Raw genomic sequence first — 25,504 nt, forward strand, 5'->3', positions numbered from 1 at the left:
CCTTTGTAATATGGGAAAATTTACCACGTTTCCCAGGGCGACAACAGATAATGAACGGCGACCAAAAAAATGCGTGTCAGTCATCACCCGATCGCCACATTTTTCAATGAAAACGCATTCATTCAATGCAAAATGCATTCTCTTGTGCATTCCATTTTTTTAAAAAGTAAATATGTAAAGCTGTGGTGGCTCAGGGCATAGAGCACTCGCCTCCCAATGAGGTGAACTGGATTCAAATCCCAGCAACGGCTGGTCGATACGAATTCCGCACCCGACTCACACCACTCTACTGGCATAAAATATCCTCAGTGGTAGAAGGATCATGGGTTAGAATCCCCTTGAAATTAGCCGTGGGAAGTTTTCGCGATTTCCTTCTCCATATAAGCAAATGTGGATTAGTTCCATCAAAAGTCCTCTACGAAGGCAAAGAATATTATAATTAATACTATAGAAATAATTAATACTATAGAAGATGATTGGCATTTTGAAGCATTATTGAATAAGATTAAGAAGAAATTCCGATGAATGCTTTGAGTGCTGTTGGCATCTATTTCGAGGGGGGGGGGGAAACTAAAGCTTATACTTATTCACTTACTATAATGATTTTGTACATTGTGGCTCTTTTGTTTACGATAAACAAAATCCTTTTACTTTAAAATACAGATCGGAATTTTTGGTTTGAAACTGCTTGAGAACTTATAGGATAACCTGTATACCCCGACCCTATACCCCGAGCATACCCTGTATGATTAAGAAAAGCATCAAGTTTCTATAATTCCCAACATGATCATTAATACTGTTCGATTTCAAATTCAGTTATGAACATTATCAACAAATATTCCATAGATTAATGTGAAGACACAATTTTTAGACAGATGATTCATTATAAGACTATGTAAAAAAAAAATATGTGAAGAATTTCTCGCGACATGCTTCAAGTTTTTTTCCCTCCCTTTTATCTCCTTTTAGTATAATAAATTGTTTTGTTCCAAAGATTAAGCCTTCTCTTTCAAACACTTCTAAGTCCCTTCCTATCTCTTATTTCCTTTTTTTTTCCTACTTCTTTTTATCTACTTCATTCATACTTTGAAAAAAATAATGTTCAGAATAACAGCATCATAACCGTCAGTGATTTGTTGAGTTAAAGGTAAATAATAGGCCCCTGGGGCAGAGCTAGATACTTTACGACTTTTTCTTCTGCCCACAAACGCAAACGATCTGTGTAAACTCTCTTAAAATGTAAACGAACTTCTCACTGCATATTCTTTCTTTTTGTAAAATATAACATTCCGAATGAACGTTTTTTTTTTTTTTTTTTTTGCACTTAATGACGTAGACGTGTTTGTTTTGAGCGGTGCTTTTGTATGTTTTATTTACTCTGTTATGCAAATGCTGAAAGAGTTCATTAGCTTAATAGTAGTTGGAAAAAAATTTGAAAAGAAGAAGGGTTAATAAATTTTTAAATTAGGTACCATTTTAAATTAAATTCATTAAATTAAAAATAAATAATATGATTTTTAAATTTAATTTCTACAAATTTATTACCTCAATAACATTTTTTAAGAAATGAAGAAGCGTTGATAACCATTTTAAATATTTTAGAATATTTTTGTCACACCAATACTTGAAATTATTAGTAATTAAAATTATAAAAATTAAACCAATTATAGTTAAATTAATAATTAAGTCTTTTTTATTATTATTATTAATAGCAAGTTTGTTTTTGAAACAATTTTTGACCGTAGTGTATAAATACTATTTTCTTCTCTTAATTTGATTGCAGACTTAAAATTTCGTAAATTCAAGTGGATTATAATGGAAATTATGGAATATTTCAGAAACTTGTGTTCTTTTCCGCATTGATAGTTTTTTTTAAATTAACAATTTATACTTCTTTTTTTAAATTTTAGAAATATTACAAGCTAGTAAAAAAAGAAATACTGCAAACTGGAAAATTATATAATGTCTGAAAGCTAATTTTATCAAATCCGTTATAGAAAATATTGCAGTTTTCTCAACACGGCACTATTAGAATTTTTGGAACTCGTTGAAATTTTCTACAACGTTTATATGCTGAACCATGTTATCGAACAGTTTAAACTTGAGTGCCCATTTTTGAAATCAAATAGTTTCCTTTCACACATTTTTAAGGTTGATGCAAATCTGCACCGTATTTTGATATATGGTACCGATATCATTAACTAACCGATTCTACAGAGACTTCTGGGAGACATTAAATGCCATTTTTATTAAATTATCTTCTAAAAAACTTTGCATCAGGAAAGTTACTTGTTTACTGTTATATAACAATTCTTTATAGCCAACTAATTAAGACAAAATTAAGACAATATCAAAACTAAATCGTGTGCCAGTTCTTTGCAATGATTTTCTTTTTGATACAAAGAATAAAAAGCATTATAAACTAACAACCGATATATTTGGAGTCACTCTATTCTGCAATGATAAAACCAGTAGTCATCAATTTTTTTCGAGAATTAAACATTCGGCGTTGAAATTAGAAGTTGTCCTGACATTTCCATTAAAATGTGTCTAGTGTTTTAAGCACTGAACTACAATAGGATGTCAAACTGTTTCCTTCGATAATCTTAATGGTTCTTAAAACTGATATTGTTATTCATTTTACTTTTTAGTACACTCTCAGAAAAGTGGTTCTACTTTAATATTAGTACCCTGAATCATAATATCCGGGGGCCAATTTGTTGCAAACGAAACAAGGTGATACATTGAACTATGTTTTTGATCATCAATTCAACTTGGCAGTATATTACTGTTGTAAAAATCATAGAATGACAATTATAGTTCAATTTTCAAAATTTCTAACCATGATATCGCTCATTAATTTTATTTTTTGCATTTTATAACCATCGTTGAACAGCCGACCCAAATTTCAGTTTACGCCTACCAATGTTCAACTCCGTAGCCTTGTACTTTTGAACCCAATCCAGATGACAAGGGAACTCCTGGATCAGTACTTCCAGAGGTATTAATATGTTATGGGAACTTGGAGAACCATTTTGTATGGGAACTATTTAATACACGGGGATTCTTCAGCATGCTGAATTCGAACTCCCGTTCTCACGATCACAACTCAAGCACCCTACCAACCAGGCTATCCAGGCCCATCGCTCATAAATTGCAAAGATTAACATTGTACTTTGTAATATATTTTCGAGTAAGCTACGATGCGTTATAGCAGTATTCCCCAATTTTTATAGCCGTGGCCCGCTGAGGGGGAGGGTTGCGTTGATTGTTTATGTTTTAGATGAATTTGATTTAATAATTTTAATTTTATTGTATTTAAACATGTTTTCACAGTAAATTACAGTTACATGCGCGGTTTTTGCACGGCTTTAGGTGACGTCTCTTATTTCCCAGTTAACCTCTCGTCCATAGAAAGTCGCTCAAACCAGAGAGAAAATACACCACAGCAAATAAATGGAAATAATTTATTGTTCCTTTAGCGGCTCGGTGTCATTTGATTCACGGCCCGGTACCAATCCGGGGTTTGGGATCACTGCGTTAAGGGAGAAACGTGCTTTAAAATTTCTATTATAAAAGGGATTTTTAAATATATATTGAAATAATAAATTTTTGGTCGATAATAGTGCATTCTTTTCAAGATATGCAGCGTTATTTTTCCATTGTACAAATTTTCAATAGGATCAAAGTATTTTTCTTTAAAATTCTGATGTTTATCATTAGGTTGCGAAAGCATCTCTTGATAAATATAAACATTCTATCTTCTCAATTGTTCTGTAACCCATTCTTTGTTGATAATTCGTTTATTAATAATTTTTTTAACTCAAAAAGAAATACTTCACAAAAAGCCATGCAAAAGGAAGCTTTTTGCGTTCATAAATCTTTCTACTTTGCAAATCAAAGTATTTAAGTACCTTTTTTTCCTCTAACTCAAATAATATAAAAATGCAACTTAATTACATTCCGTTATTTATTGACGGATATGATTGCCATGAAAATAACGTTTTTTTCTTCGAAATATGATAATAACATGTTTTATTTTAATGTCAAACAAATTAAAATTACATTGAATAGTTTCCCCAACTACCTTTTAACCGCAAAAGAAAATTACCGCTACGCATTCGAAGTTTAATCCCATCTTTTGGAAAACCTACAGATTGTGAAATGATTGGCAGACGAGGCATAGCATCGAGGATGATATTAACCTTGAAACGTCCATAAGGCTCATGGTATCTCAAACCATTCCAAAAAGAAACATATTCAGGGTTTTCTAGAGAACTCTGGTATAGACATGATTTCTCTTTTGATAAATGGCAACTGTGTCTACAATAGATTCTAATTTTGTGGAATTAATGTTCAATGGCTGAAATCGTATTATTTTTTATTCCTTCTTCTTAATAATAAGTCATTATCTCAAGAGTGTCTTAACTCATCCGAGCTTGCAGCATGCTGGAAAAGGAACTTTGAGTCTCGCTTTTGTGAGCAATCACATTTTTTTATATAAATTTGGAAGTATGTCAAAAAATCCTCTTAACAAAAAAGGTAAAAATATTTTTCTTTGTTTAAAAATACATAAGTAAAAAGTAGGGTATTGTGACTGATTTTAGTGAATGTTTTCCCTTTATTAAATAGATCAAAAGTTCGTGATTATTATTTACTTTTTGTTTATTAGTTATAATTAAATAGTTTAAGCTTCTTTTATAAAATAATGCCACGAAAAAAGTTGTTTGTCTACTTCGACTCAGCTATAAAACCATTCTTCATCAAAGCTTACGTTTTTGCATTTAAGACGTTACCAATTCTTGCTTGGGATATGCGAATGTGCTTTTGTTTGTTTTCAAGATATTAAAAAAATATAACTAAGTTACATCGTATATAGTTTGTATTTCAAAAACACTTTCAATTGCCAACTTTTTGGTTTCGTATATGGTTGGATTCCAAATTCGAGACATTTTCGATGTGCGACAATTTTTTTATTTTTTATTGTGGTATTCCGGTCTGTTTACTTAAATGCTTGTGATTTCCCAAAATACATACGATTAAAACTTATGTATCAAAACTTATGTACGTCAAAAGCTTTATTTTCCTTAAATTGTCAATAAACAACCCTGTGGCTGAATTTTTTCGGGCTTTCTGCGACAAACTTCCCTAGCATTAATAATATATTTTTCTTTAAAATAATTTCAATTATAACAATTACTAAATAAAAGTAACAGAAACGTTGTGTTTACGCAAGATAGTAAAGAATAAAAACGTAGAGAAAAGTTTAATTGTAAAAGTAATATTTTTTTTAATTCTAATATTATTGGCACTTTCTCACATTTTGCAGGTGGAAAAACGACCTTATTATTTCCCCTTTCTAATTTTGTAAATCATTACAAAACTTAAATTCATAAATAAATTACATGATAGTAAATTAAAACTTGTACATAAATTAAAAATCGTAAAATTCATGCAGTAATTCCAAAATAAAGATAGACGACAAAATCACACGAATGGGACTAAAATCTATCTGCAAAAACTCTGTAACGTTTTGCGACAATGTCGCCGTGTCGCCGCAATTCTGCCACAGGGATAAACAGCAAATCTAGAAAACGGGATCGTCAAATTTCTTTTAAATATTTTACCAATTTCCAATAAGTAAAATAACTTAAGACACAAATGTATTGGGAAAATTTTTTTTTTATAACAAATCTAGAAGATAATTTTTTTTAGAAAAATTTCTGATGCATTTTACTTGTTTTGTGGTTATCCTTGAGAAGTATCCGGTCTGCTACTGTCAGATCTGTTATTGTCATATCTGTTACTAAAGATAATCATTTTTAAAATTGCGCAGTTCATGATCCTACCACTTTTTTAATATTGCTTTCAGGATTAAATATAAGAAAATAATCACTTTAGAAAGCAATCTTGAGATAAAGATTACAAAATTTTTTTCATCTTCAAAAATTGAGTATTTTTTTACATTGTTAGGTCTGTTACCAACTTTTAAAGTTAATTAGTGAAGCTTCATAAACTGCTTGTCATATACATAGTAAATCTGTGAGCCGTGTGTTTGAGCCATGATGTCTTAATCCGAAAACGTTTACACGCGATGGTAAAAAATAAATCTTTTATGTTAAATTGACCAATTACTAATAGTACTTGTTCGGTCTGTTACCAGTCAATGTAATTTTTTAGCTCAATGATGACTCGTTAGATCCAAGAGGTCAAAATTTCAATTTAATCTTGATGTTGAGTATTAAAATAGAGACATATACAAGAGATATACAGTAATCAATGTTAATCGCGATAAATTTTTAATTTTATTTTTAAGAAGATTTCAGTTTCAAAATTTCTTGAAATTTGAAAAACAATACACTCTGTAAAGAATTACGATGCAAATCACCAGCACTTGGGGTACTTCATCTATAAAATTCATTATTATTGTAAAATATTATACCATACGGTGTATCAGATTTTTTGTTCCGTAACATGCCCCGGTAAAAATGGATTTTACGGCAAAAGTTCTGGAACCCTGAGTGTCGGTATACTCTTTACCGGAATTTGATCCAGATTTTTCGCTGTGTTGTGGAATAATTCTAAGCATCTTTGACTGTAATTCCAAGTATCTTTGACTGTTCATTCAATGCTCCAAATTATTTGGTAACATTTCTTTTATTTTTGTTAGAAAATCGACTTCACCTGAACGTCATTGTTCATGATGACGACAAAGACATCATCAGCCGTACAAGAACTGCTGAAAATTGGAGTGTGCTGCGATCTGTATTCCGACCACCAGGAGGTTTGCGTAACCCTTCTGAATTGGTCTCTCAACTACGGACTCCATCACCTACACTCTACATCGAACTCAAAAAACATTTAAAGGATCCAAGTTGGGCTCGGGAATTCGTGAAAGAAAACGGTGTAGAATCCCTCCTTGAGACTTTGAAATCTCTTCAAGGGCGAAATTTAGAAGAAATACAGTTAAAGGTGGAGTGTGGTCAATGTTTGAGACTAGTGATGGATTCTCGTGTAGGATTGGATTACATAATGGAAAATGCTGACTATGCTCATAAATTGGCCACGGGTAAGTGATAATTTTTATATGTCATTAAAACCTCTCAAAGGTTCTATAATTATTCGAATAAAAATATTTATTGAAAGATTATGCATTAATTAGCAAACTTTGGAGAAATTCAATTTGTTTCCATTGCCGTATAGAATCTCAGTTGTATTTCTGGAAGCGGCCGTGTTTGCTCATTTTTATTTTATTTTCTGATTCTGGTGTTAAAATTGCTTAATATATAAATTGCATTGTCCGTACACAGTAAGAAAGTGATTAATATTCGAAGAACTTATTTTGATAGTAACTGAAGCATCAACATTGACACGAGCTTTCATCTTTCTTTAATTTTAGTTTTTATGTATCACTTATTTTTTAACTAATGGACACGTTCCGTGATTTGGCCACCAATTCTCTTCTTACGATGAAAGAACTATATATAGCAGAAGAACCAACATTATACCAGAACTCAGAAAACCTGTTGAAAGTAATGAATACGGCAATGAGCCGTGGTAGCTCAGGAGATTGACTCCTAATGAGGTAACCCGGATTGAATCCCATCCCAGCGATGACTGGCCGATACGAATTCCGTTCCGAACTCGCACCGATCACAGTACTGGCTTAAATATCTTCAGTGGCAAACGGATCATGGCTTAGAGTCCTCTTGCAGTCAGGGTAATTGTGGGAGGCTTTGTGGTCGTTCTCCCCATTTAGAGCAAATACAGGTTAGTTCAATCAAGAAAGTCCTCCACGAAGACAAATTTCGTCCAATACTTGACACAGGAGTTCCTTTGTCTGGATTGGGATCAAAATTTCAAGGCTACAAAATTGAATATTGGTAGCAGTAAATTTAGAATTTAGTCGGCTGTTCAACGACGGCTATAAAATAAAATATTGTTTAAAAAAATGAATACGGCAAAGTGGGACCACACCAAAACAGATAAATCGTAGTAAAAAAGGCGCTCAGCCATTGACACAAAAGACAAAACAAAAATTGAAAAGCAAGCCTAAAAAGTTTTATCAAATTTAAAGGAAAAACTAATAAACTTAAATTTTTTTACGTATAGCTCAGGAGTGAAAATAATTAGGAAAATTTCACCTTTAGTATTTATTCGCCACGTTATGCATTACATGGTAAAAATCAGAATGTATTTAAGCGATTAACTTTTTTTTTCCAAATAAATCATGTTTGACAAATAAGCAAATGAATAATTACAGCATTGCAATAACGTAACTGTAAAAAGTAGCTTCAAGTGCAAAGGGTACGAAAATAAAATGTTGTTCTCTGTCATAAACAAATTTAACTGAAACGCTTATCACTAACAACCCATCAAAAAAAGCAATTGTTTCACTACATCCTCTTTGCGTGGTTGGCCTGCTAATGATGGTATAAAATTTATATTGAAGGAAGGTAAGGACCAAGAATGAAATATTTATGGCAGCCAGGTCGAATACCTCACATAAGTATTGCTCTATAAATACCTTTATTTATTGATGTGATGGGGAAAGTTGTTGATTGATAGGTTTTGTATCTAAACAAATAACTGTGTATTGTTCGAAATGTGTATTCTGCATTCACCACGTTTAAATACTTCCACTCATAAATAGCTGTAATGTAAGCGTTTAATAGTTCCCGTTTTACAAACGCAATAATTCGCCGAAGATAGCTTAAGTAGTCGATTTAGAATTTTATTGGGTCGATGTGTTTGTTTATTGAATATTTTTTCATATATTACCGAGTTTTTTATTATACAGAATATCTAGGTAATGTGCAGATTTACCAGGATAATCCGTTAAAGTGCTGAAAATTGTTTCAATTCTCAATTTATTTAGGTAATCCGTAAATTACCTAGATAATCTGCATATTACCCACATGGAACTCGTTAATCTGTATATTACATACAAGACACTCGTCAATCTACATATTACCTGCAAGGCGCTCATTAATCTGCATATTACCTATAAGGAAGGCACTCGTTAATCTGCATATTACCTAGAAGGCACTCATTAATCTGCATTTCACCTACTAGGAAGGCACTCGTTAATCTGCATATTACCTACAAGGCACTCATTAATTTGCATTTCACCTACAAGGAAGGCACTCGTTAATCTGTATATTACCTACTAGGCACTCGTTAAGGTGAAAGTAAGATCTTTGCTGAAACAACAACAACAACGTTTCTGTGTGCTTAAATTAGCATAATCTTATTTATTAATTTTTTGATGTCTAAAAATTCAAGTGAATACAACCATCAAATTAATTGATAGAATCAATCATGTATCAATTAACACATCAAATACAAAGTATCAAACTCTTTAAAATATTACTGGTGTGTTTCAATTAAGAAAATTAATAAATGTTATTTATTTATTTTTCAGTACCTAAAGAATCAAAATTATATACTATTACGAAAGCATTTTACAAATTTTTTAACTTTATTATACGGAAGCTGTTAATGTGCGGAAAATTCTATATTACTCACTTTACCGGATCGCTCTAGTTAATTTGCATATTACAGATTAATATTTTTTTAAATATTAAGAATACATCAAGTAATATGCTCAATGCTATTTTTGTATTTTACAATTTTGTTAACTCGGAGGAAAATGTCAATTATAAGGAGAAAAAAATCATTTAAGTATTCTTTCAGTTAGAGCAACTTACGTTTTATATGATGATACGTAAAAAATAACCTGAGCTTTAGAGCGGACAAATAGAGTAAATATTTAAAATTATAAAATTTTTTTTTTAAAATTCGCCAATTAGGCTAGATTTTTCTATTTAGATAAAAATTATTGAAATCAACTAATACCTTTCATTTTTTTTTCAAACTTTTATGAACCCAGACATCGTAGCGTTGGTGTAACTTTTTAAATGGTAAAAAACAGGGGCTTTTCTTCCTATAAACATTTTGCACCATTTTCATAATTAGCAACAATAGCGCTTTCTAAAATTAGGTACAACTAAGCCTAACAGCCATGCACAACTTTTACGAACAGTTATAAAAAAGGCATATTATTTACTAAAAGTATTAATTCTTGTGATTACAGAGGCTTCAAAAAACAGCCTTAAACTCTTGTGGGAAATAGCTTTATCTTCATGATTCTACAAAGCTATTTTTTAAAAAAAAAATATATTGAGTTTAATTAAAGAACAATTAAGCTATAAGTGGAGTTTTTTTCTAAAAAAGATTAAAAAGTTTCGATTATTTTTTTTTATTGCTGGCTTTCCTTGTGATACTTCTCAGTATTGATACTCAGTACTGATACTCGTACCACATTCGAGGAGTGCTGATAAGCGCTCCACAAATTGTGGAACCGCTGGCTGATGGCATGCTTCCTTCAGTATGTCAATGGGGAAGGAATGTAAAAATATGTTCGGTGCTTTTTTTTTTATCTTCCAGTTCGTCTTCATTTCATTTATCTCATTTTACAAACAGGATTTTCTACATATCTCTTTTAAAAGAAAGATAATAAAATAATTATTCTAGAAACGTAGTTTTGAAAGATAATATTTTATACTTTTTTTTTTCAGTTTCAAACACGAGAAGTCACTTCATCAGTTTTAATTAATATCATTCGTTCTATTAATTCTAAACACGTTAGTTTGCTGTATGTTAATTACCAAAAACTGCTGCTGGCTTTGTGTTGACATCGGGGGCTGTCTGCCGTTGTAGATCGCGGCTTCTGGGATTTTTCAGGGTAAAAAGATATCGTGACTCTGGTTATGAGGAAGCTATTATTTCTTTGTTCAATAGACACGTTTAGTCGTGTTTTTAAGAAGAAAGCAATGACTTTTTTTCACGCCCGCCTCTTTCACAAACTGAATTGATTTATGTTTCTTGGTTACTTTTCTATAATTTAGAATGGAATAAAATACTGCACATCTGTATAACTTCAGTGCAAAAAAAATTTTAATTGTAATTTAGTTATTAACATTTTTCTTTATCTATTTCTTTTTTTTAAATTTTATACAACGCCGAGAATGTTCTCACACATTTATTAAAAACAATTCTTTATTTCAGATTTCTTTAACATTCCACATACCAACTCAATTCATTTTAGTCAAATGTGAATTTTTAAGCGTGTCGTTATTAAAAATCATGCCGATAATTTTTAGGGTTGGATTTTTGACGTCAAAACCTGGTTTTTGTCATGACACGTCATAAACCAGTCGAAAAAAGTCATAAACTGTCGAAATCTGTCAAAAAATATCAGAAACCTGGGGCAAGTTTCTTTTTTGACATTGGAGGAATTTTATTAGATACTAAATCATGCACAATACTTGCATCATATAATACTAAAATTTTATAATACTATAATTATGATTCATATTATTTATCATATTTAATACTCTTAACCTCAATGACCCCTCTTGCCCACAACGGGATGTTTCGGGAATGCTTTAATTTATTTACTAGTGCCAAATTATTAAAATAATAGATTGTGAATCTGCAATAATTGTCTTAAATTTATTTTATGTATGCTTTTCTTGTCTGCCATGAAAAATTATTCTAACATATAACAAAAATAATTAATGTATCAAATCTGATGGACTGCAAGTTTAAATGACCAAACAATCTTGATTATTAATAAATTTTTAATTTCAAACCTGTGATTAATAAAGTTTAAGATCCTCTGTGCTTTCATCAATTCTTTCATTGTATTTTATCTATCTGCTTCTGAAGAGAAATTATATTTGTATAATAAATTAAATAATAATTTTAAAGAAAAAACTGCTTTTAAAACTGCTTAATTAATAATTAAATTTTTAAAACTGCTTTTTAATGTTACGTCATTTAAATATATGTAGAGCAATTTTGCATATGAACTCGTGAATGATTAATATTTATGTTTTTATTTTATTTAGTCCCTGATACTGCTAAATAGTTTTATCTTGCGTTATGTAAAACAACAATTGAAATTTTAAATTGATTCCAATTCTCATTGAGATATAATTAACATACCAAACGTTATAATACTTTCTGAATTGTTATAATTTTCAATCGAATGAGGTAACCCATTATTGATATACTTAGACTTATCGAAGGTTGATGAAAATATTTCGAATTTCCTTGAATGAAATTGATCACAGCTTCAAAAACTTAGCAAATTAAGTCGGTTTTTCGCAGCCCATTATGTCATTCATCAATTCATATAATCCACGCTGTCGGCTTTGCTTGTGCAGTTTTAAAACAATGAAAATAACCACATCGTGATCTGCTAGAACTGTGTTACGGTTTTTATCGTTTGAAAACCTTGACACCAATGAGAAAAAAAAATAAACAGTTGAACGTAGGCGAAAAATTTATTATGGATTGTTAAAAACTAACTGCACTTGGTTTGTAGTCAGTTTAAATGCGGGCTCAATTATGTATTCTTTGTGAGTGTTTTTTTTATCTTCTGAACCCTAATTATTAATAACTTACTAACAAAAATTTTTATTATTATATATTGGAATTATATTAATAATAAGTGCTATTCGTTTAGAAACATGATAATTCACGTTTGAATAATGACTTGCAATTTTAGCGACCCAACATTTAAATTTAAGTGATAATGATTGCGAAGTATAACTATTCTGTTTTCATAGCTCATACAATTGTATGCGCTAGCCAAATTATTATGCTTATTACTATTTCCCCCCCCCCACAAAAAAAATTTAACAAGGTAACGTAAAAACAAGAATTCATTATTTTTAAGGATATTTTGAAAACATTTCTCTGCTGAATAACCATTTGAGTATTTGGCAGAACCCCTAGTTTCCGGAATAAAGGAAATAAGTATTATAATTATTTATTCACTTCTTATAATTATTATTATATAATATAATAATTATTAATAATTATTTCATTATAATTATTTATTCTGTTCTTATAATTATTATTATAAAATATAATAATTAGTAATAATTATTATATTACAATTATTTATTCAGTTCTTATAATTATTATTTTATAATGTAATAATTATTATTATTTAATATAATAATTATTGATAATTATTATAATATAATTATTTATTCAGTTCTTATAATTATTATTATATAATATAATAATTATTAATAATTATTATAATATAATTATTTATTCAGTTCTTATTTTATAAATACAAGGAAACCGCGATCCCTTTTAACTTTTATTAAAAATAGAATTATATTAATCAATCTTATTCAGTAAATGAAAGAAACAATTAAAATTTTTGTTTAAATCTTGTTTTTGAACACTGTTTGAAAACTCTATTGCATTTTGATTCTGTTGTTAAAGAACAGAGAGACCTATGAGCAACGTAGACTTTAGACGTAGACAAATAGACTTATGAATTTTTAAAGTATTATTTCCTGACAAATGTGATAGAAAACTTGAAATTAGAGTTTTTTCAAAAAAAAAAAATAGTATAATAATTAAACCAGCATTGTGGGTACAAATGTAATTTAATTTAATTTTCAGTAAAACACTGCTCAACATATTTTCCAAGTTTTAAGCTAACAAAAACCAACGCATTATTTCATTATTTATACATCGATAATTATTTTTTTAAATTAAATTTTCAGTGTCGCTAAAAAAAATATTTTTATTATTACTTTTGTTTTAATCACCAAAGGTCGAGTTGGAACCGCAAAGTTTGGAATTCACCCTACATATCTAAGGTGATCCTTAATCATCACACCTAATATGCGTTTTTACAATTGTCAAAAATGTAGTTAAAAAAAAGTTACGCATTAATAGTCCTAAATTAATATTGAAATGAGGAAAAAACCGACCATAGTGTGGAAATCTAATGAATCTCTACTCAAGAAGATGGAACTGATAACATTGAAACCTGTTTTATTGCCAAAGAAAACCGAGATAATTTGAAAGGAATTTATTAGAAATGAGAAATTTATTCCGGCAATCAAACGGCTTTCAGGTTTTTCATACCACATTACTCACTAGTAATTCGCTAAATTTTGGTAACGTTTTATTATTTTTTCTTGTCTTAATATTATTTTGTGACAGTTTCATTTTTGATAAGTACTCGAAATGTATATATTTGAAGGGGTGATGAATTAAACAATGTCAAGCTTCGATTACTGGCCTTTTAAAATTAGTCTCATTTTCCTAGCAAACGAGTTTACTTATTCAGTTATTTTAGTGTGCGATTTTTAATATTTTCTTAAATTTCTGTAAAAGCTATTAAATGTGCTGTTAAATTTTCTGTTAAGATATAGACCTAATTTTGGAATATTTTAAATAATAAATTTGTGCACTATATTAAAACTATAACTATATTATAGTATAGTTATAGTATATGGTCTTATAGTTAAGCTATACATAGTTAAATATAGCCATATATTTTACTATATTATGTTAGTTTAAGTTTATGTGCACTGTATTAAAACATTAAATCTGAATCTTTTAAAGAAAAAAATCTGATAAATTGTCGATATTGAAATGCACATTGAAATTTACGAAATTCCTCCTTTTTTTCTAAATCCTGACATTGATGAGTAATCCATGGTCAAAATCGTTGTGTAAATCAAGGCTCAAAGGTTTTCTTTTTAAGATTTAGAACTTTTCAATCAATCCTTTATTCAAGGTCCTTAACGCCTAATACACGACTAAAGCTGCTAAGTTATAAATCAGAAATCACGCGATTTCTTGCATATGCTGAAATAAGACATTTTTTTTCCCCGTAGATCAAAATGCATCTATAATTCTACAATTTCTCGTATTATCAACAAATACTTTATATTAGCCATTAAAAATTCGTTTTTTTCTTCTTGTTGTTCTAAAAAGAGCAGAATATAGGGACAAAATGTTTTGAAATATTATTGTCAAATTTTTGGAAAAGGAGTTTCTCAGTTAAACCTGTTTATCTATAAATAAGTGGGATTCTAATGTATTTTGATTCTTTTTCTTCCACATTTTTCAATGGAGACTTAATTTTCATAATTTTTCTTTTTTGTAAATGGCACAATATGACGATGATTAAATTATTCTCATAAATGTTGCTTTTGCTTAATCAGACATTTAATGTTAATGAAATTTAAATAATCAATAATGTTACTAAAAAGAATTAAAAAAATATTATTCAATATTATAGCTATTCGTTAAATCTTTTTAGCGTTTCATAATTAGTTACCCTAATATCCAAAAAGGAAGGGTAATTATTTAGTAAATATTTTTCAATACAACAATCATTAGGAAAATTATTTTACCTTTCATTATTAGCTACCCTAATATCCACGATGCAATGAAAATTGTTTAACAAATATTTTTCATAATCATTAAGCAATTTTTTTTTCATTATGAGCTGCTATAATATCCAGAAAACAGAGAAAATAGCTTAAAAAATATAATTCAAAACCATAACTATTGAATAAATTGCTTATCTTTTCATTATTAGCTACTCTGAAATCCAAAATGCAAAGAAAGTTATTTAGCAAATATTATTTAACAAATATTATTCGAATCACTTAAGCTTTTAATTATTAGCTATCCTTATATCGAAAACGCCATGGAATGTAAGGCTCACGAAATTATTCATTTTTTAATTACTTTTTCTTATAACTTCTTTATATTTTAATTACTTTACCTTTTCATTACTAGCAACTCTAAAATCCGAAAAGCGGGGAAAGTTTATTTAATGAATATTATTCACTACCATTATCATTCGGTAAATCACTCCAGCTTTCAATTATTAACTATCCTAATATCGAAAACGCCAAAGAATGTAAAGCACACGAAATTTTTAATCTTTTAATTACTTCATCGTTTCATTATTAGCTACTCAAATATCAAAAAGGAGGAAAAATTGCTTAAATATACTATTTAATACCATAATCATTCGGTAAATTACTTTATCTTTTCATTATTAGCTACCCTAATATCGAAAAAGCAGAGAAAGTTTTTTTTACCAAATATTATTCAATATCATTATCATTCGGTAAATCACTTAAGCTTTGAATTATTAAATATCCTAAAATAGATAACGCCATTGAATGTAAGGCTCACGAAATTCTTTATCTTTTAATTACATAATTTTTTCATTATTAGCTATCCTAATATCCAAAATTCAATTAAAACTAATTAACAAATATAATTCATAATCATTCAGTAAATTTTATCTTTTTATGATTAGCTACCGTAATATCCATAAAGCAGGGAAATTTTTTCTTAATACAAATATTATTCAATATCGTTATCTTTCAGTAAATTATTAAATCTTTTTATTACTAGCTACTCTTAAATCCAAAAAGCAAAGAAAGTTTTTTAACATGTATTATCCAATACCATTACCATTCGGTAAATCACTCAAGCTTTGAATTATCAACTATCCTAATATAGATAACGCCATGAATTTAAGGCTCACAAAATTCTTTTCATTATTAACTGCTCGAATATCCAAAATGTAATGAAAGTTATTTTAAAAATATTATTCATAATCATTCGGTAAAGTTTATCTTTTCATTATATGCTACCCTAACATACGAAAAGCAGGGAATATTGTTTAACAAACCATTATCATTTGGTAAATCACTTTAGCTTTTAATTATTAACTATTCTAATATCGAAAAAACCATGGAATATAAAGCTCACAAAATTCTTTCAGGATGGTAGAGACCACTTTTTTCACGGATCTTCTTTAATTGTATAATTTTAGATTATACTTTTTCTATCAAATTAATAAGCTAAGTTGCTTAAATTACGGTTATACCGGCTTGGAAAATGAATCAGCTGAAGGCGTGCAATTACACCCCACAAAAACCACCTGCTGATCGTGTAATAACTGACCCTGAACCTTCTTGTGAATACATGTGATATATTTCTGAATTAGCATGCAAGTCGATCGCCATTCCAAACCCCTACTTCACGGATTCGGACAAGGGAGTGTTCATAATCTACATATAGTAAGTCAAAAATTGTAAATTATGTACGGAAACGATAAATTTCTGATGGCATCTTATAAATCATATTTTAATCTTATTATTTAGTAAAACTGACAATTCTTCATGTTTTTAATAGATTGTATTACGGACAGGAGTGGCGACGGGATTTTTCTAGTTAAAAAGGACGCTGCACCGCGGAAGAGACCCTTCGTGGCAAATTCTTTTTCATCAGCAAAAGTAATTTAAAATATGAAGTATTCAAAAAATAAGCTTAGTTAAACCTAGAGTAAAGCAGGAAGTTTTAAATGCTTACATTTTGTATGCAAAATATCAAAATACAATTAAATTATGACAAGATTACGCAGTGTAGAAGTTTCAAATGCTGGTATCTAAAATTCGAAATATCAAAATGCAAACAAATTATGGCAAGATAAGGCAGTGTAAAAGTTTCAAATGCTGACATTTTTTATTCAAAATATCAAAATGCAAACAAATTATGAAAAGATTACGTATTATAGTAGTTTCAAATGCTGGCATTTTTTTCTTCAAAACATAAGAAGGAAAACAAATTATGGCAAGATTACGCATAATAGAAGTTTCAAATGCACGCATTTTTTATTCAAAATATCAAAATGCAAACAAATTATGGCAAAATCGCGCAGTGTAGAGGTTTCAAATGCTGACATTTTTCATTTAAAAAGTCAAAATGCAAACGAATTATGGAAAGATTACACAGTAAAGAAGTTTCAATTTCTGACATATTTTAAGCAAATATCAAAATGTAAACAAAATATGGTAAAATTTTCTCAAGTTAGCGCAATGTGGAAGTAATTCTGCAATAATTTGCATTCATTTTGGTGTTTTTGAAAGCATTTTTGCGAATTTAAAACTTCCTGGTTTACTCTAGGCTTACATGAACTACTTTTTCTTCGTTACTTTAAATTTTAAAATACCTATGGTGATGAAACAGAATTCGCCATGAATCTTTCCTGCGGTAAAGCTTCCTTTTATGAACTCAGACCCGCTTTTGGAGGTCCGATCCCGAAGAACTTTAATCCGAGCCCAACCGAGTCCGAGATACATAGGATTACTTAGAGGTCGAGTCTGAGATATGAATCGAATAAAGGCCAAATTAGGAGGAGTCATCATTTGCTTTTTGATGGGTAAACAGGGAAATTATTAAATTAGGACCTTTCTATTGCTAACTTTTGAAAGAAAAAGCGAAGACTTATGTTCAGATCGATGCTGAACTGCTCAGAAAACTAATGTTGAGATCGTTGCTGAACAGCTCAGAAGACTCGTGTTTAGATCGTCACTGAACGGCTGATTCACAGCGGATATGAGACTTATAATATACATCTCTACACCATTGTTGCTCTAAGATTGACTCAGAAATTTAAGGTTGTTTTTCGAAGGCTCCGTCGTAATATAAAATCATGCTTTTTTGCGAATAATTGGCTATTTTTATAACTGCTGTGAATTTGCGACTGTTACTCCTGACTCTTAGGTCAAGTTTAGCCTAAAGCTATCTAAAGCCGGTGCTGTCTACGCTTATTTTGAAAATGGCGCAGAACGTCAATATGGAGAAAAGCCACAGTTTTGCTTAAATGAAAAGCGTTTGTGATCTAGTTTTTTAACATTTAAAAACTTCCTCCAATGCTGCATTACCTGGGCCCATTAGAATTTGTAAAAATTGTGAATAGGGCAGCGATTTTGATATTTTTCATCTAGGTGGAAAAAAGTCGCCAGATTGGCGATTTGCAAAAGAGTTTTAATAACTTTTAAAATATTAAAGTTATTTTTCTGTTCTAAAGCCCAAATGGCAAGATCTTCATGGTAAGATTATATACATAGTTTAAAATCATCGCATTGCTTCAAGTGTAAGGCTTAAGTATGGCTTTTTTATTTTCCTCGGCGACAGAGCTTTGAAAAACACCGTTAAGAGATTTAAGACAAACTCTCCTTCGAAGAAAACTTGTTAAGTTAAACTAAGCCGTCATTGCATTACATGGAGAGTAAAAGTTCATAAACTTCTCATGATTAGCCCAACAGCAATCGGAATCTTAATATCCAAATGACCCGTGTGGGAATGTTTTTTTTTTCCCTACGCAATGTGAAAGTCGTTAAGAGCATCTTTGAAATTTTAATTCATAACCAGATGTTGAATTTAAACCTGAGTTTTAATTTGCTGTTTGAGTTTTCAAAAACATTTGTTGTTAAGTTTTAGAGTTAAAACTCCTAAAATGTATTACTTTTTGATTTATTTCTGGGTTTTAATTTGTTAAATGAAAGCAATATAATTTTCAAAAAAAGGGAAAGAGAGAGAGAGAGAGAGAGAGAGAGAGATTCAAGGAGAAATAGAAAAGAAAAAGAAAGAAAAAAGAAAGAGAAAGAAAGAAAAAAGTGAATTCTCAATACGTTATTAGCAAATGAATTTCTTGCACTTATTTATTAAAAAATCACATTGTCTCATATAATAAATAAAACTGAACATAAAATCAAAGAATTTAATTAAATTGTAGGTTCGATTCCTTATAAAAATATATAAATTGCTATAAAATAAAAACGAAATGATTTCTTCAAAAAAATATTTTCAAATTAAATTATGACAGATATAAAGTTTAAAAAAATATCAAAAGAAAATTTATCTAAGAATTTACCCACAAAAGAAATCACCCGACATTTTAAATCAAGAACAGTAATTAAAGATATGTTTTTCTTCGCTCTTCCTTGTCCCGCCCCTTTTTGTTCTATGTGACTGTTGTTGGTTGTGATATTCGAAAGTTATAAAGGCGATTTCTGTTTCTCAAAACATGAGAACAGCGATTTTTTTTCTTAAAAAAAAGAAAAAAGAAAAGAATATTGAGCAGTAAAAATGTTTAATGACTTTTTCTTTAATGCCAGATAATTGAATTTTTTCGTTTTTAAATTCTTGTATATTTTTTTTTCAAAATTATTTTAATTTTATATCCTGCATGGTGAAAAATTTGCTTTATAATTTTGTTGCGAAATATTATTATTTCGTTTGTAACTCTTTAAAGCTTCTAAATTTTCTATGAAAGCTACGTTTTTTTAATTTAATTTTTCATGTTTCTGTTGAAATTTATCACATTCCGTTGAATAAATAAGTGCAAAAATTAAATATTTGATAACTAAAGTAACATTTCAGTTTTGAAAAACTATACTAACGCAAAACATAATTACGTGCAACTTAAAAAAAAAGTTTAATTTAGATTTTTCCTCTTTAACTGTTTTTGAATTTTGACACATATTCTTTACAAATTTATTAACTTTATTGATAAAATTGCAATTTTTTTCGTAGACTAAACATAATCTAACTATAAAAACTAAATATTCCCATTGTTCTCCTGTCTATGATTATAATATTATACATGTTCCCGGAGATGATTTTTTTCCCCTAATAACTTTAGCTCTTCTTGTAACTTAAAACAAGCAAGTCTGATCATTATATTAAAAGTTATTCAGGATGTTTTTATTATTCCATTCCGCTAACTGTACGTGGTTCTAAGACATTCGCGTTTAATTTATAATAAGAATTTGTTTAAAACTGTTAAATTAAAGATTGCTTTTGAGTATAGTTATCTTTTTAAAAGATATATAATAAAGGCACCGAAAAGCGACTGTTAAGTTTTTATTCTTGGAAAACTGCTTACTTATAAACAAATGATAATAATAGTTGGAGAGGCGAGAAATGTTGCGGCTGTTGTTTTGAGTATTATTGTAAATTTCAAGGTCTCGTTCGGCAGGTGGATTTACAAATTGACTTCTGTGAATATTCCAAGGTTCCCATCTTTATTCCTTTCCGCATCTCACCCATCTTTCATAGTTTAATCGAGCATGTTATCGTCTGCTGTTTATCATATTGCTCTTCATAATCGAGTTTATAAAAGTGGTTATTATGGAATTATAGTAAAAAAAAGAGTTTTGGAAAATCGTAATGGTTGGTTAAGTTTGCCGGTCTTCTATTTAAAATTTTTTTTTTTATTTTTCATGTTGGATTATTAGTTTTAGTATGACTTTTAAACTTACAAAAAAACTATTTATAATAGTCCATGTGAATGAACGTTTTAGTTTTAACTTCATAATATTCATTAATGCATTCCACTTTTTTTTCCGAAAAAAAATCCTTGTTTCGTGCATGTTTTAAAAATATAGAATAATTAAAACAAAAGCATTTAAATATTTTTCATAATTAAAGGAGCTTGTAATATTATAATACCACTTATTTTTTTTATAAATACTTTTAAGTCTCAATCATCGTTTTGCGCATGTTTCAAACATATAAAATGAACAAAATAAAAGCATTTATTTTTTTTACGGAAGCAAAGGAGCTTGAGATATTATAATATCCGTTTTATCTTCATGAATGCGTAAATGTTGTTTTTTACATTTTAATGCATTTTTTGTTTAAAAATTTAACAAAATGTAAAATACCTTTGATTTGATTTTAAAAATCTTTATTAAGATTATATGTATGTCAACGTTTGTTAGTTAAACACATTTTATTACTTTGAATAATATAAAATATTTGAGATGATATTTCAAACTTGTTCTGAAAATTCTATTAAATGTAATTATTAGAAAACAACGTGCTCATTATTTGCACAGTCTAAATAAAAGAATCGAGAACTTTATTAGAGTTGAAAGCATCATATTCTTAATTCAGTTGACTTATAATGCAACAAAATGCACACATCTTTCGTAATTTAAAATCTAGAACAATTTTTTAAATTTAAATAATGATAAACTTGATATAATTTATTCGATTTAGCTTTTATATGCACGTATCTTATTTTAGTAAAAAGAAATATATTATTTTTAATTATTTCACTGAGACTACTTTTTAATAAATTAAAATCTGTGAAATTTAGAAGCTTATTTTTCGTTTTTCTTTAGAAAAAAAAAAACTCTTTAATAAAAGTCCTGGTATTCATTAGACTTTTGATTGAATTTCTTCACAACCTTTTTACAATAAATTATGATTTAGATTATTAAGTTGAAGGATTTAAATAAAATATATATTTGGTTTAATTAGAAACGAAGAAGAGTTTAGGAAAAATAACAAAAATTATGTTGAATTTAAAGATATATAATCACTCATTTAGAAGCAAAAATATATACTCCCCACGTTCTAACAATTTTTAATATAATATTTTCACATTTTTTTCGTTTACGAATCCAGTTTTAAGATTGAATTTTTTGAAATAGAAAGTAGGCTGGTCGATAATTCGAATTTAAACATTCGAAATTAAATTTTAATGAACTATGAGTTTTAGTTGGTCTTAAACTTTCAATTATATATTTTATATAACAACTTGTTTTAAACCCTTAAACTAAATTTCATATGATTTTTTGATCTAAAATTTTGCAAAATAATCCTTTTCCTGCAATTGATTTTGCATTTAGAACTGTTAAGATAAAAGTGTTTTTTCAAGACATTAAGCTATTGTTTAACTTATTGTTAAGAATATGTTGAAATTAATTGTTTCCAATTTTTCAAATATCAAATAAAATATAACTTTACATCTTTCTGGTCCTGAAACAACCTCGTTATTCCGATTTCCCAACAAATTAGGTAACACAAATTGCAGATTTAATAAAAGTAGTACAAAATTCTTGTCTGAAACAACGAAGTTTAGTTCTTCAGGAACTTTGAATACATGCATTTTTTAATTATATGCTATCAATTAATTTGCTGTCAATGCGTTCGTAATTATCTCACTATTCTGAAGCCTGACTTAAAATACCAATTTTAGCCACAGATATTTCAGATAGAATATTAATTATGATTTTTTGTTATCAACAATATTATTTGTAAACAAAGTAACATAAATTTCTGGTTTGCAAATCTGAGTCTTCCGAAAATAAAGATTAGTTGTTCAGAAATTTTAATTACAGATATTTCTAATACTTGAGACTAATGCTTTTGATATTTCTAATTCTTTAAGGTTAATTAAAATCTCATTGTTATAAATGTATCTGCAACTTTCGCAATATTTTAAAGCCTGACTAAAATATCAATTTACGATTGCAGAATTTCACATTGAATATTAATTATGATTTTTTTGTAATCAACAACATTATTTGCAAACAAAATAACATAAATTTCCAGGCTGCAAGTTTTAGTCCTCCAAAATTTAAGTTTTAATTATTCAGAAACTCTAGATACAGATATTTCTAATTGAATACTAATTAACACCTCCTTTGCTATCAATCCCATTCGCAACTCTTTAAACATTCTAAAGCTTGACTTAAACCCAATTCAGTAGCCAAGTGAGAACTTCTTACAATGGTTGCATCAAAAAAGCAATCCATCATCGGCAAGATTTGAGGTTAGAAACTGTGCTATTAAGATTCCTCCCTTGGCAGTTGGCATCAAATTATCCCCCAATAAACTACCTATCACGATTGGAATCGATTTTTCATTTGTCTCCGTCTATTCGTTCCTCACCTACCAAAATCATGATTCTTTTAATAGGTCCCAACTATTTAGATTCCTATCTTCCTAACTACCTGTGCCCCTGACGAATTAAATACTTCCCAGTGATTAGAATCTATCTTATTCTGCTGAATTGGACTCGAAGTCTTATCTCACTGGCGATGAGGAGAAGAAAATAAATAAGGTAGTTGACTCTTAGGAGCTTTATCTTAAGATTTGCCACCAATCTTATCAAGTAGGTATTAAATTATGAACTTGTCGGCATGGCCGTCACCCAAAAGGTGCACTCCTTAAAGTTATGTTGCTAGTAAATAAAAGTGAAAGACTACCGATGAGCATTCATAAATATTGGTCTTCCATAAACGTGCACCGAATGTCGAATATTGTACCTGATAAGAACATTGTATGAATGTCTCCTGTCCTTCCGAACCTGTTTGGGGGTTACTTTCTTCTTTTTTTGGACCATGTTGCTCTATTTTTCATTTTTGAAATTTTTTTTCGATGGTCAGATCGGAAATGTGAGATTTGATCGTTTCAAATATTTTGATGCAACTTTTTGATTTATTTTTGGTATTGAGTCATCTTGCTGTCATGTATTTCGGGAGGATGATTTGTCTTGGTTACTTTGGATGAAATGGTGATAATAAAAAAAGGAATGTTTTTTTCCCCTCAAGCTTTTATTTCACATTTGAAATATTTTTAAGGAAATGCTTTTTTCGTTATGACTAGGAGATAATCCATGAGTAGCCTGATTCTTTTCTTTTTTTTTTTTAAAAAAAAAGAGAGGCTAATATTAAATATATGAATGTACCATAATTTGACATAAAGATCTAGAAGATAAATTGCATAGTTTTGTCTTCTGAGAATGCCAAAAGAAGTTTTAAGAGGAGAAAAAAATCTAAAATTGATAAATGTGTTGTTAAACAAAATAACATACGAATAATTTACATTTTGAATAGCTCATACGTAAATATAAAATACATGAGTGATCGCTTAAGTTGTATTACACAAGCGTAAGCTTCTTTTCTAAATCACTGTGTAAATATTATCATTTATAATTTTTTCTTTGAAATTTACTGAAAAACAATTTTCTAATCTAGCCATGTATCAATATGGAATTTGAAGAACTCTCACATAAAACCAAGAAACATAAAACTACAACCTGTGGCATTTTGTTTTTTAATTTTATACTTTTATAAGTGTACAATCTTTAATCAGCTATAAAATAAAAAGTAAATTTTTGTATTCAAATATTTCATTTGGAGTATACGTTCAATGGTTATGTGTGTAAAACATTCTAAGAACGAATTTGAATTTTTTTAATTAAAATGCAATTTTATTAAAAAAAATAATAAATTAATATTCTCATACTTAGCATAGTATTTTCTTTTTAACAAATTTACAGTTCTTAATATCATTCATTTTCCCTTACGGTTATTTACCCACCTTTGAAGGTTAAACACCGTCACTGACACAAACAAAGCAGTCGAAGGGATAGAGCATTTGGCCAGGCACCTTACAATATAAAGGCTTTTAAGCTGCACTGTGCCTATGATATTAATTGTTTTGTAATAACTATAAACTTTTTATTTTTTTAAAATAATGTTATTTTTTTTGCATTGAAAATTCAAAAGTTTCGTTTTCTATTTCTGTCATTTACATGATTGCTTAAGTAATGATTTTGGAGGCAATTTTAGGAATTTCGAAGGAATATTGTATTTGACGGAAGAAAAACTCGTTTTTTAAGATAAATTTCAAATGTCGCAGGTTCGAGTGTTGAATTTGTTTATAAATCCAGCCATTGGTATTTAGTATAATATTTAGTTAATCAATTATTTAGTTAATTTTCTTGGTAGGTAGGTACTTTATTAACGTCGCACTAGAGCTGCTTAATAAGCTATTGGCGACGGTCTGGGAAACATCCCTGAGGATGATCCGAAGATATGTCATTATAATTTTGATCCTCTGCAGAGGGGGTGTCTTCTCCGCTTTGGTAGCCCGACGACCAGCACGCGAAATTGAGCACTTCTCGTTGGAACAATATCACGCACCCTCTGTCCCTATGCAGGTGGATCAAAGTGGTGACCCACCCACTTAATGACCGCAGCCAGAGATGCTTGATTTCGGT

At 29.2% G+C, this 25,504-nt stretch overlaps 1 protein-coding gene across 3 annotated transcripts in view; it reads left to right on the forward strand.

Moving 5' to 3' along the window:
• Positions 1–25,504, forward strand: part of LOC107455600 (inverted formin-2) — a 136,586-nt gene that overhangs the window by 44,785 nt on the left and 66,297 nt on the right. For 2 of the 3 annotated variants that reach the window (XM_087164499.1, XM_087164500.1), the window contains exon 2: positions 6,671–7,069. In XM_087164499.1, the coding sequence (XP_087020625.1) occupies positions 6,671–7,069 (399 nt within the window). Of the gene's footprint in view, positions 1–4,419; positions 4,543–6,670; positions 7,070–25,504 lie in introns of those variants that run through there. The other variant, XM_087164494.1, reaches the window with a different exon arrangement.

Source organism: Parasteatoda tepidariorum, chromosome 1, assembly GCF_982258835.1.
Source record: "Parasteatoda tepidariorum strain Cologne lab strain chromosome 1, Ptep-v5.0, whole genome shotgun sequence".
Taxonomy (NCBI): domain Eukaryota; kingdom Metazoa; phylum Arthropoda; class Arachnida; order Araneae; family Theridiidae; genus Parasteatoda; species Parasteatoda tepidariorum.